Here is a 13,957-nt window from a genome sequence, read left to right as displayed (position 1 = left end):
CAAAATACAAAACCCCCACAACAAAATACAAAAACAAAATACAAAAAGCCCACAACAAATTACAAAAACCCCACAACAAAATACAAAAAGCCCACAACAAAATACAAAAAGCCCACAACAAATTACAAAAACCCCACAACAAAATACAAAAAGCCCACAACAAAATACAAAAAGCCCACAACAAATTACAAAAAGCCCACAACAAATTACAAAACCCCCACAACAAATTACACAACCCCCACAACAAAATACAAAAAGCCCACAACAAAATACAAAACCCCCACAACAAAATACAAAAACAAAATACAAAAAGCCCACAACAAATTACAAAAACCCCACAACAAAATACAAAAAGCCCACAACAAATTACAAAAAGCCCACAACAAATTACAAAACCCCCACAACAAAATACAAAAAGCCCACAACAAATTACAAAAACCCACAACAAATTACAAAACCCCCACAACAAAATACAAAAAGCCCACAACAAATTACAAAAACCCACAACAAAATACAAAACCCCCACAACAAAATACAAAAACAAAATACAAAAAGCCCACAACAAATTACAAAAACCCCACAACAAAATACAAAAAGCCCACAACAAAATACAAAAAGCCCACAACAAATTACAAAACCCCCACAACAAAATACAAAACCCCCACAACAAAATACAAAAACAAAATACAAAAAGCCCACAACAAATTACAAAAAGCCCACAACAAATTACAAAACCCCCACAACAAAATACAAAAAGCCCACAACAAAATACAAAAAGCCCACAACAAATTACAAAACCCCCACAACAAAATACAAAACCCCCACAACAAAATACAAAAACAAAATACAAAAAGCCCACAACAAATTACAAAAACCCCACAACAAAATACAAAAAGCCCACAACAAAATACAAAAAGCCCACAACAAATTACAAAAACCCCACAACAAAATACAAAAAGCCCACAACAAAATACAAAAAGCCCACAACAAATTACAAAAAGCCCACAACAAATTACAAAACCCCCACAACAAATTACACAACCCCCACAACAAAATACAAAAAGCCCACAACAAAATACAAAACCCCCACAACAAAATACAAAAACAAAATACAAAAAGCCCACAACAAATTACAAAAACCCCACAACAAAATACAAAAAGCCCACAACAAATTACAAAAAGCCCACAACAAATTACAAAACCCCCACAACAAAATACAAAAAGCCCACAACAAATTACAAAAACCCACAACAAATTACAAAACCCCCACAACAAATTACAAAAAGCCCACAACAAATTACAAAAACCCCACAACAAAATACAAAAAGCCCACAACAAATTACAAAAACCCCACAACAAAATACAAAAAGCCCACAACAAAATACAAAACCCCCACAACAAAATACAAAAACAAAATACAAAAAGCCCACAACAAATTACAAAAACCCCACAACAAAATACAAAAAGCCCACAACAAATTACAAAAAGCCCACAACAAATTACAAAACCCCCACAACAAAATACAAAAAGCCCACAACAAATTACAAAAACCCACAACAAATTAAAATAAACCCGCAACAAATTAAAAATCCTTGACGGAAAGGGATTGTCTGAAATACCGGAAGTGACACAACGATTAGGCTTACTCCATATTTGTAGCTCAGAAAAGTGATTCGGGATGTAAACAAACGTCGAGAAACGCACTCCTCACAGCGCTTCCTCATTACCCTGACCGTGCTCGCTGCATTAAAAATAGATGGAAAATGTTTTGTCCGTTTTGTGGCGTTAGCTTCTGCCTCTTCACCCCTTTTTGTGCTTCCTGTGGACGGTCTCTGGAGCTTTTGCGGGACACAGACCAGGCCGAAGGATCAGACTCCCCAGGGACATCAAAACATACAAAAAATTCTGAACAAAGTAATTTTGATATATTACTCACTTTTTTTCTCTTCAGTCTATACTATTTCAGTTAAATAGCACGTTTATTTACCATTTTGGCTTTTGTTTCTTTTTATGTTTCCTTATACTGTATTCTCGTCTACGTTTAGTAATGGAGAGTGCTTATAACCCCGTTTTGATGTTAAACGTTTTTCATTCAACCAGAACAAACATGTCCGTCATACAAGCAGTTCATGGAGTACAAAAAATCAAAATCCAAAGAGCGTCAAGCCTTCAACTGTGGAGCAAAATTAAAACTCAAGCAACAGAGTAAACCTGTCAAGGTAAGCCATCACAGGTAAATTTATAAACGAGGATTTGGCAATTATTCTTAAAGTGATCTTGCTTTTATTATTTGTTTCTAGATCAATATAGGAATAATGGCGAAACAACAAACGGACTTAAAACCGCTAAGAGGGAAAACACTGCCCTTATTTATTAGCCCCGAAATTACAGCCCCTGACCTCCTGAAGCAGGCTGTAGAAAAAATGATAACATTCAACAAGGACTTGGTGGAGGGACCATATGTCCTTTTGTATCCCGACTGCACAGAGGTGATAAATGTGCCTGGGACAGAAAGGCCATTCCGACTGGCAGACTACAAAGATGAAATAGGAAAGAACTACAACAGGATTTCTCTTTTCATTTGCCCAGAGAGCCACTTCAAACAAGGTTTGTTAATTTTATATTTTGATGTATTTACATATACAACAACTAATAATGTGTTTATTTTCTCAGCTCTGATTGCAGAGGATGGTACCTCAGACTCAGACCCTGAGATTGTGATTACATCAAGAAGCACAGCTGAGTTCAACCAGGCAGACACATTGGTGTGTACCTTTTCCCCCCTCCACCATGCCAGAGGCCTGTGAGTGGCCCAGGCTGAGTGCTCTATTTTTTTCTCTATAATGATCATAATTCTGTAACATCCATGGGTGGATTATTTTCATTGTGTGATTGTATGTTCTTTAAAAAAATTATTATTATTATTTTGATGAACTAAATGCAATACGAAGTTGTTGAAAGCTTTGAAAAGTGCATATTTTTCATCTTAGGTTTTCAAACCACAAGACCAGAGTACCCCTAATGGTAAACATGCAGAGAAGGAGTAAGTTATTTCAGAGCTTGTTCTGCTATATATTAGAGTTGGGCAATACAATATGTCACAATATTTCTTTGTTTTATTTCAGGGAATATTGATAATATAAATAGATAAATAATAAATAAATAAATATCACAATATAAACAGCTAGATTTGTACATATTAAATGTGCCGTTGCTCATAAGTAAGATGTGAAATCCTCAGAAGCTTGTTTTGATTTAAATATTTATTTCCTGTCATACGTTCAGACAGACAGATGTATTACCATATTACATTCCTTTCAGATAACTAAAAAAAGGTACATGTTAAAAACTAGATAAAAAGTCAGGGATAAAGATTTCCAGTTTCAAAAGACAACAAACACCATATCACTCAATTGCTTGGTCAATTACATTTAAAAACCAAAAAGAATGATTCTAAAAATAAATCTTAGTTTACAGTAAGTTTTACAGGAGAACAGACATAAAATTGACAGTTTTTGTCAATATCATATGAATAAGCTAAGAAATTGTCACGGCTGGCGGGGTGAGCCGTGTGGTGTGGGGGAAAAGGAGGACCCAAAATGCGGCAGTGACTGATGATTCGAGTGTTTATTTACAAGTATTGCTGTGGCAAAAACAGGCAGTGAGGCATGACAAAACAACTGCAGAAACCTAAACTGGGGAGAACTAAATGACAAACCTGAGACCATGCAAAAGGGGTGCGGGGCAGAGAGACAGGAACGGAACACCATAGAACGCAGACGAGCCGACAACGAACACAGACCGACACCCACTATATACACACACACATACACAAGGTAATCGGGTAATCGCACACAGGAGGGAAGAACAGCTGATCTGAATACACATGATGACTGGAGGACACAAGCTGAACACAATAACAGACACAGACCGTCAGAATAGAACAGGAAGTCCAGAACACGAGCCTTCAAAGTAAAGCAGGAAACACACAGACTGATTTACAACACAACACGGGGACATGAACAGAGCACCAAGGACAGACACAGGTAGGGCTGAATATACACCAAACTTCAGGTTCAACCCGAAACTAATACAAAATCAGAATAAACACAAAACGCTGGGTCAACGACCCAGGACCATGCAGAAATAAAAGCAAATTCTCCTAATCTCTCCTTGTATATTTATTTTAATGGTTTGTTTAGATGTAAATGGTGCCCAAACATCTCCACGGGTGGTGTTGCTACTTCACTGTGCTGCAGGTAACAAGTCACCCTAACTGGACATGACGCTGTTCCCATAGCAATTGGTTGCTGCGCAACTTGATAAGGATTGACTATTCTTATGTCAATGAAAAAAAGAGGGATTAGAGGAATAAGCAGCATGTAAAATGGATGGATAGCTCTATTGCAATAGTCTCATATTTTCATTGAGAAAAAAGTATAGTGCAATACATATTGTTATTTTATTGCCCCGCCCTAATACAAATATTTATTGGTTTCATAGCATTTTTATAATGTTGGTATCATAAAAAATATAAAACTGTATGAGCTTCTTATCTGGACATTTTAATTCCAATTCTGTTTCAGACATGCTCCAGGACCTTCATCTACCATACAGCCATGTCAGGTATTTGGGCAATTTATGTCAGCATGAGGTTTTTTGCTATTGTTGAAATAATACAATGCTATGTATGTTTATGTACAGTATGCAATCTTTGTTGTTCTTGTTTTTCAGATTGTAATATCTGATACAGAGGATCTTGATCACCAAAACGAAACAAATCCAGTCATGAGTCCCTATAGGTAAATAAAATTGTGTCTTATACGTAATTTTAAACCTGTAACTACAGTACACGTTTGGGTTTGTGAAATGGGTAAAGATAGTTATAGGGTCAACACAAGTTTTTCAAATGTTGGAATTATAATTTCTCAACAGTAAATATGCAGACCTGTGTGCCCCCTGCATTGAGGACGAGGATGAAGAGCTGGTTGAAGTTGCTTCACCGATGGATTCCAAAACACTGTAAAATATCAAATAATACTTCAAATAACAACGCTAAATTGTATAGTCTTGCATTCTGTCTTTCATTTTTGTGATTACAGGGAAGACGTTAACATTACTCTACCTGACATCATTGCAAACTTATCCAGTGCTATTCATCATGGAAGTGTCAGCAGATTCAACATCTCAAGAGCAAATGTCTGGGATGGAGCAGTCAGAGGTTTCAGGCGGTTGTCATACTCTGAAACCAATGACATGTTGGTTAAATTTACTGATGATGCTGGCATTCTAGAAGAAGGACTTGATGTAGGTGGCCCAAAACGAGAGTTTTTGAGTCTGCTAATGAAACACATGAAAGATCGTCCCATTTTTGATGGACCAGAAGGACATCGATTCCTCGTCTACAATGCAAAGGGTATGCAATGATCAGATCTTTGATAAACTTAATTTAAAAACATTTTTGGGACTTGTAAATCAATTTGTTTTTAATTATTATCAGAAGCAACTCATTTTTTTTGGATTATTTCAACACAGCATTAGTATGTCTATCTGGTCGATTGATCTGACATCGATCGGCTCTGATCGATTGATAGAGAGAGGTGTGTGTGTGTGAGAGAGTTTATCATTTACTGTATTCATTCACAGCTGTAAGAGAGGATGACTACTACCTAGCAGGAAAGATGATAGCAGTGTCAGTTGTGCATGGTGGTCCAGGGCCCCATTTCCTGTCAGAAGAGCTGGTACATTATCTTGCAGGCCAGACTTCAGTAAAAGCAACAGTTGCCTCAGTCACAGATGACGACATAGGGAAAGCTTTACTAGAGGTGAGGACAGCGCAGGATTTGAATGCAGGATAGAACTATAGTTTCTTCATCTGTATGAAATTAAAATCTTCTTTCTTTGTGTAGGGAAAAAAACAGGAATGAAAATCAGACACGTAAGCTTACATTGTGTATGTCCATTTTTATGGGTTTTTCAGATCGACAGTGCTGGTTCAGTGGATGTCCTGCGTGACTGTGTCATAAAACACAGTACTATGCTACAGGTGGCTGGTTGTCTAAGGCATGTTTCCACAGTTGAGGAAAAGAAAGGCATTGTGTCTGACTATCTCCGGTGGTATATAATTGCTCGAAACTCATCTGTAATTGACAGGTAAGACTATTATAGAAGAGACTATGCACAACACCGTCATAACAATAATTCTATAATTTCCAACTGAAATGTTTTACATTCTCCAAGGTTTCCAAAGTTCAAAGTGTGTCCATAGTTTATGCATGTATTATGAACTGGTAAATGACACAAAGTTCTCCTCATTCTTTAGATTTAAAGAGGGTCTTTCAGCACTTAATTTCCTGAGTGCGCTCCAGCAACACCCTACTTTGCTTTCCCCGGTCCTGTGTCACATGGAAAAGAAACTCACAGCTCTTGAACTTGAGAGACTTTTCAAACCTGACTTCAGCCCATCTGGAAGTAACAGGAGACATCTGGAAAGTCAAACTGTGGGCTACTGGTCAGACTATCTGCTGGACTGTGAAGGTTTATACCAGTATTTCTTTTAGTACTCATTACAAGACAATGTGTTGAATTCACATATACATATATAATTTTTTTATTTTTTTTTAATTCTTTGCAGAATCACAAACTGCTGTGTCGGTGGGCGATGTTCTGATGTTTGCAACTGGGCTAACATCACTGCCACCTTCTGGATTAGATCCACTACCAAGCCTACAGTTCCTGGATGACTCTTTATTCCCGATGGCAAATACATGCTTAAACTTATTGAAACTACCCATGACAACCTCATATTCTGTGTTTAAATCCAACATGGATTTTGGAATTCAAAACTCCCCAGGATTTGGATGTTTCTAGGATGTCTGGCCTTGTATTTCAAACCTGCTGTTGATTTGTTTCTCTAGTTTTTAAGTCAAGATTTTTTTAAAATATGTTATGAATAGGAGAAGGTGGGACATACTAGTGGTACAGCACAAATCCATTTTGGTTTACCAGGTGTAATTTTATTAGATAACCCAGTCACTTACAGCTGCTTCTTCTTGGCATTACATTGTAAATTCTGTAGGTTTTTTTGATACAGGACTTATCCAGAAATCAGTTATGTATTTGAGCGTGTTTTTTTTATTCTAAAATGTAGGTACATATGTTCAAAGGAGATTGAAAATACAATGGCTTGACTTGATTTGTTCAAAGGTTTGACAGTGCCGCTAAAAGTAAAGGCATTTAAAAGTGCACCCTGTTCTACTCTTAAAAGTTGTAATAAACCCACAATACAGTGCAAGATTTGATTTTATTATTTATCGAAATGTTCAGGACTGTATCTCAACTTCCATCAGCTAAACAAGCATCACAATTTGCAAGACATTGCAGTAAGAATGTGCTTTTACAAACACTAACTTAAACTTTTGGCATCTTCAGCCAACTCATGTAGCCTAGTCCAAAAATACAGCATATGCTATAGGTTTTGGTAAAAAACCAAAAAAAAAAAGGTTGGTTTTTTTGGGTTTTTTTTTTTAGAAATTTGCAATTTCTAATAACTTCATGTAAAGTTCAGTGGCAGACTCCCAGCAGACTGGCTTTTGAAAATGATTTTGCTCCATTACAAAATCCAGATACTCCTGTATGTTTGAGTCCCCACATACAACTACTGACAACCTAGACTCAGGAAAAGTGTCCAGTTCAGATTGTTGAATCAGGAATCCACAGTCCCTGGAGCCGTATCTGTGGTCAATGGAAGACAATTGCATTAATATAGGTTTACACAAAGTAATTATTTGATCATTATTATCCATTACCTGTGGGGTAGGTAGTACAGTTCATTTGGCACGCCTCCTGGACATGAAGCTGTTCTTGAAGGACGAATCCGATGAGTGTTCCACAACTTCACACATTCATCAAGATCCTTCTGAACAATGTCAGTGAAGCAAAATCTCAAAAGGCACTGATGCTCATGACTTCCATTGAAGTATCCAGCGTCTCGAAGATCCGCAAACAGCTCCAACCAAAACTGAGCCCTACAGAAATTGTTAAAAAAAAATTGTTTAGAAATAGTTTAGTTAGTTTACATGGCATCGTTTCACAACATGTCATCGCATGGCACTTTACAGTTCATTTTAACTGAATCATATATAGACTCCAGTCAGTTTAAATGTTTTCTATTGAAAGGGATTGCATACAGGCAAAAATCGAAAACATTTGAGTAATGTGCAAAAGTTCATTTATTTTAGTAATTCAAATTAAATGTGAAATTACCAATATTGACTCATTACATACAAAGTGAGGCATTTCAAGTATTTGTTATAATGTTAATAATTAAGACGTAGAACTTATGAAAAACATGTTCTATTTGTTTGGGTCCTTTTTGCATAAATTACTGCCTCCATGCAGCGTGGTATGGATGCTATCAGTCTGTGGATGTGTTGAGGTGTTATGGAAGACCAGGATGCTTCAGTAGCAGCCTTGCGGTCTTAGCCACTACACTATGTGACACCCCTTTCATCCACACTTACATTGGACAAAACTTTCTATTAATGTGCTTTGATAGTCTCTGGGAACAGCCAACGTCTTTTAAGGTGTTCTTTATGGAGGGTGTCAATTATGTGTTTTTTTTCCCCACAGCTGTCAGGACAGCAGTCATGTCCATCCTGTGAGTCGTCCTAAATTAGAAAGACCATTTAGAGGCTCAGGAACCCTTTGCAGATGATTTGAATTAATTAGCTCATAGCAGAGTGGCACTTTAAGTCTAAAATATTTAACCTTTTCACAATATTCTGGTTTTGAAGTTGGGTTTTCTTAAGTTCAAAATCATAATCATCATAATTACTAAATGGGCTAAAAATGTCTAGTTTGGCAAATAATGAGTATTTAATATCGGTTTTACTTTTTAAGTTGAATTACTGAAATAATAATAATAATAATAATAATAATAATAATAATAATAATAATAATAATAATAATGGATTGCATTTATATAGCACTTTTCGAGGCCCTCAAAGCACTTTACAATTCCAGTATTCATTCACTCTCACATTCATACACTGGTGGAGGCAGCTACAGTTGTAGCCACAGCTGCCCTGGGGCAGACTGACTATAAATCAACTTTTGCACAACATTCAAATTTGTTACACCTTTAAATATCAGGCAAACTTAAATGTTATATTTACCTTCCTTTTCGATATATGGACCACCAGGACTCAATTCGCTGGTTATTCGTTGATGAACCAAACATGTGACTGGACTCTCCGCTGAAGTGGTCATCATGATGGTGACGTAGTGCGCACTGAACTGCAGCCATAATGCCGTTTTCTGTCCCACAGTCAGTTCTCAGTCTCATCGGTACAACACCAAGGCTCCCAACACATGACAAGTAATAGTAAGCTATGACCACTGGATTATTATTGGTTGGTCCACATTCTAGCCACAAAACCTTGCGTGAAAATCCATCAATGCACCCTGAAATGGCCAAACCGAATGGTTTGAGCTTGTCATAACCATCAGCATGCCACATGTAGTTGGGTCCCAGCGAATGATAGGTTCTCCTAATGAATCTTCTGCGTGTTCTCATCTGGCATCCATGAGGATTAAGCTCCCGGAGTATTTTCATCACATCATCCCTCTTCACTTTAAGATGATGCTTTTGTTTAAGTACCTGCCACATTGTTCGATACCCAAACAATCGCCCAGGTCCTTGAAGCTCCGCTCTGATTGCGTTAATGATTGTTGTTCTGGAGTGAAAATGTTTTCTTCGGTAAAGTCCAGCATTATTGAGTTTACTTTTAAGACTCCTTAAACTCATCTTTACACCATGCAAAGTTAACATCATGTCCATGATAACACTATATGAGTGACCTTCGTTGAAATATTTAATGCAGCACTGTAGCTTGTCTGATCCTTCGGCCTGGTCTGTGTCCCGCAAAAGCTCCAGAGACCGTCCACAGGAAGCACAAAAAGGGGTGAAGAGGCAGAAGCTAACGCCACAAAACGGACAAAACATTTTCCATCTATGTTTAGTGCAGCGAGCACGGTCAGGGTAATGAGGAAGCGCTGTGAGGAGTGCGTTTCTCGACGTTTGTTTACATCCCGAATCACTTTTCTGAGCTACAAATATGGAGTAAGCCTAATCGTTGTGTCACTTCCGGTATTTCAGACAATCCCTTTCCGTCAAGGATTTTTAATTTGTTGCGGGTTTATTTTAATTTGTTGTGGGTTTTTGTAATTTGTTGTGGGCTTTTTGTATTTTGTTGTGGGCTTTTTGTATTTTGTTGTGGGCTTTTTGTATTTTGTTGTGGGCTTTTTGTAATTTGTTGTGGGCTTTTTGTATTTTGTTGTGGGGTTTTTGTATTTTGTTGTGGGCTTTTTGTAATTTGTTGTGGGCTTTTTGTATTTTGTTGTGGGGTTTTTGTAATTTGTTGTGGGGTTTTTGTAATTTGTTGTGGGCTTTTTGTAATTTGTTGTGGGGTTTTTGTAATTTGTTGTGGGCTTTTTGTAATTTGTTGTGGGGGTTTTGTAATTTGTTGTGGGCTTTTTGTAATTTGTTGTGGGGTTTTTGTAATTTGTTGTGGGCTTTTTGTAATTTGTTGTGGGGTTTTTGTAATTTGTTGCGGTTTTTTAATTTGTTGCGATTTGCACTTCCCAGCCACCGTAGATAGATATGCAGAAGACTGCATAAACAAGGGTTCCATGTATGGTCTTACAACTGAAACAAAGCAGGAGCAATACCTCCCATTTTTAAGGTGTATTTATATGTTTTCACTGTCTTGTTTTGCAGGACACTGTATGTAAGTTGGGCACAATGTGAGTTCTGAACTGCTTTTAATCCATTTCTTTTAGGTGTGCTGGTGTGGCTTGCTGCTGAATCAGAGGTGGGCAATAGAAAGGCTAAGGCTTCAACAGAGAACACAGGGTTTTTCCTGTTCTTCTTCTCCCAGCATTAATGGCTAGAGCATTCCTATTACCTGCTCCGAGCCCTGAAGATGAGATTCCTGTGGTGCAGGCCGGGAGCTGCTCTGCTGCACTGCATTGTGATGAGTTCTCCACTGATGTTTTCCTGCTTTTGCTCCTCTCAACTCTGCCAGTTCTACTTTTCTCTCCTGCCTGTCTTCAAGCGTGGTGTAGTTTCTCAATACGTCTGCTACTTTGTGCCCCTTTATTCTAGCCTATTGCTGAATTCATGTGCATGTTATTTGCACTCATTTCATTACTATTTTGCAGTAAATAAATATATCAAGATTCAAAGATGTCACTGACTATTCTAGTGAAGTCATAATACTATTGTATGCACTTTACCTTGGTTTTTGCAACTTTTTCATGTTGAGGATAACATCTCATTTTAAGTAGGGTATGATTTTACGCTTTTTAGAGCACGCGCTTTTTATTTTTAAAACTGTATCTATCTACTCAGCAATCTTAATTCTACAGTTTAAACAGGTTTTTTTTATATTGACACATTTGATAGTGGATTCAGAATACCAAAACATTTGTTATATTTATTTCAACTATCATTAACTTCACCAAACTGTGATCCACAGATTTTTAAATAAAGATTTTTTCAGTTATTACTGTGCATATATGTATATACTCCAAAAGCTGATGCAAAACATTCTCATCACAGCTTTCATGGTTCTGCATTTAATTCAGCTTGTTAACAATCTCAACTGCTGCATTGACGTCCATCACAGCTAATGAAGTAAGGCTTTTCATTTCAGCAGGATCTATTTTGGGGTTGTTTTGTTTTCAGACTCGAAAGTTAGACTATGAACTTATACTTGTAGAATTCTTACATCCTGTCTCTAGCTTCAAACAGATAAACTGTAACGTCAAAGATAGATAAAATGAGATCGTTTCTCAAATAAAATGAGGTGTTTTGTAATCACTGACTATGCTGCATATCAGGAGAAAGTTATAATCAGTGTCATTGTGAAGCTAAAAATAGTAAAAACCAACAAAAAACAGCATTATATTAGTCACATGTGCTCAGAATGATATTTTTTAATCATCTCTGCCCAATACTGTCATTTTTTTTCTCTTTTCTAAGTTCTGTACTCGTTCCCATTCTGCTCTTTCTACTAATTCTTCTCTATGTTGTCACTCCACGTCCTGCTCTCAGACACCATCATTCTCTCATCTGTTCACACTCTCTTGGGAACCCTGTTTGTCTCCTTATTCCCTCTACATACTCCTCTCCAATTCTCCCCTCCTACTTTCTCTTTCTTCCTCAGGAGTCTCTTGTCACTTCCCAAGTTCCCAGCGGTACATCTTGGAACAAACAATCCAGAGATGGAAATGAAATATGGACAGAGTTAAAAAGAATATAGACACTGGAGGATCAAGAATATTGCACTGACAATGAAATGTTTCAGTAACATGTACTGGGATGTAACACCATCTAATTAAAATACAGTGAAGTACCCATTGAACAATGTGAATATGTACACTTGTGTGGCTTTGGATGTGTGTGTTTCACAGGTGGACTTGATAAAGTGAAGACGAAGTCCATATCCATATTCCCCAGACAGCCCCTTAGCATTTCTCCAGGCTCCCGCCCCTCCTAGTTTCACACCCATTTTTTTTTCAGGGCAGTTCAGACGTGGGGCCCCTCTTTTGCTCTGGGTTTGACAGAAACCAGTATCTTCCCCCATCTGAGCCTGCATGAAGTCTGGGTCTCTCATCACAGAGCTGGTTGCCTGACAGCTCATCCATTCAGCCCAACCCCAGAAGGCTTTGCCCCAGTGCTCACTGCTTTAACTAGGTCTCCATAACAAACCTCTTTGCAGTGTTGACTGTGGAAAGCTGAAGCTGAAACTGGCCAACCTGTATGGTGGTTGGGAGGGGGATGGAATCGAAGGGGTGAACAAGGAAGGACTCTGGGAGTAAGACATGGAAAATGAAGTAAGAGAGATGCTAAAGTCAATAAGTAACCTAATAGAGCAGGGTGGGCATACCAGACATTCCTCTTTGCAGTCCCTTGTGGGTAGCGCAAGGAGCAATTTTTCAAGTTAAAAGAAGGATCTGGGTTAGATGTGAGGCCCATGAGAGTCAATGTGGCATTTGCACTATGCATTGGGTACCAGCTGAAAAAAAGACAAGAAATACTGTAGAGGAAATAATAATTTGTCAGTGTTACTGACAGTACAAGGGGGAAAAAGCAAACAAACAAAAAGGAGCCATCCTCAATAAAAGAAAATAGTTTTCAAAGTTTTGTTGGAGACTTTGAGAGAAGTGACGATTTAAAAACACCTTCATTGAGAAGAATATTGGCGGAAGCCTCTGTTTTAATCACTTAGACCTAGATACAGAGGAGCTAAACTAAAATAGCTCTGTGTTCCGCCCCGCTTATTCCCTCACGTCTGAGTGGGTGCACGATTGCTGAATAACCTCCTCCACACTCCGATGGTGGCCAGCTTCTACTACAGATGGAGGGAAATTGGATGGATAGAAAAAGAAATAGAAATAGGACAACCTTGGCCTGAAGCAAATAAAACAGAAGTGAGAATCAATTTTATCATCCAATTATCATTTTGGCCTGACCCCCGTGCACTCAATATTAGTAGTTTTAGTAATAGATTTAAAAGTACTTTCTCTAAATCCCAATTAGAGCTAGTACACACACATACAGTAGACATGGGGATCTTATTAAATATCTGTTGTGTGTGCTTGGTATATACGTAGACTTTTGTATAGTGAAAGTTGGACACCCCCGTATCCTTATATTCATGTTAGTTAACACTAAATTAACCCTAATATCATTTTAAACTGAACAGAAGGAACATATTTTATTTCCTCAAAATGAAGCCCACCATGGAATCGGCATGATTAATCATGCTGCGAAATTGCTCCTTGGCTGCTGCCTCTACATGCAGATCTTCACAGAGCTATCTGTATAATTTGCTAGTTTAACATCACTGAGCATCACCATCTGAATCTCTTAGTTTTATTCATTTTGATC

The 13,957-nt window shown here is 37.7% G+C and overlaps 1 protein-coding gene and 1 long non-coding RNA gene across 2 annotated transcripts; both read left to right on the top strand.

The window, feature by feature from the left end:
- Positions 1-1,468: 1,468 nt before the first annotated feature.
- On the top strand, positions 1,469-2,452 carry LOC309706100. The gene is made up of 3 exons (XR_014276677.1): positions 1,469-1,914; positions 2,101-2,219; positions 2,301-2,452. It is a non-coding gene; the product is annotated as an uncharacterized lncRNA (long non-coding RNA).
- Positions 2,453-2,457: 5 nt separating this feature from the next.
- Positions 2,458-6,458, top strand: LOC309705371 (G2/M phase-specific E3 ubiquitin-protein ligase-like). Its single transcript, XM_082531156.1, has 9 exons — positions 2,458-2,607; positions 2,674-2,765; positions 2,991-3,043; positions 4,587-4,626; positions 4,735-4,802; positions 4,936-5,022; positions 5,103-5,416; positions 5,981-6,153; positions 6,323-6,458. The coding sequence occupies exons 5-8, from the start codon at positions 4,789-4,791 to the stop codon at positions 6,013-6,015; spliced, it is 450 nt and encodes a 149-aa protein (XP_082387282.1). The 5' UTR covers positions 2,458-2,607; positions 2,674-2,765; positions 2,991-3,043; positions 4,587-4,626; positions 4,735-4,788; the 3' UTR covers positions 6,016-6,153; positions 6,323-6,458.
- Positions 6,459-13,957: the final 7,499 nt, after the last annotated feature.

This window comes from Aulonocara stuartgranti (assembly GCF_965226115.1).
Source record: "Aulonocara stuartgranti genome assembly, chromosome: 1".
Taxonomy (NCBI): domain Eukaryota; kingdom Metazoa; phylum Chordata; class Actinopteri; order Cichliformes; family Cichlidae; genus Aulonocara; species Aulonocara stuartgranti.
Note: the sequence above shows the minus strand (reverse complement) of the source record. Positions and strands in the feature narration are given on the sequence as shown.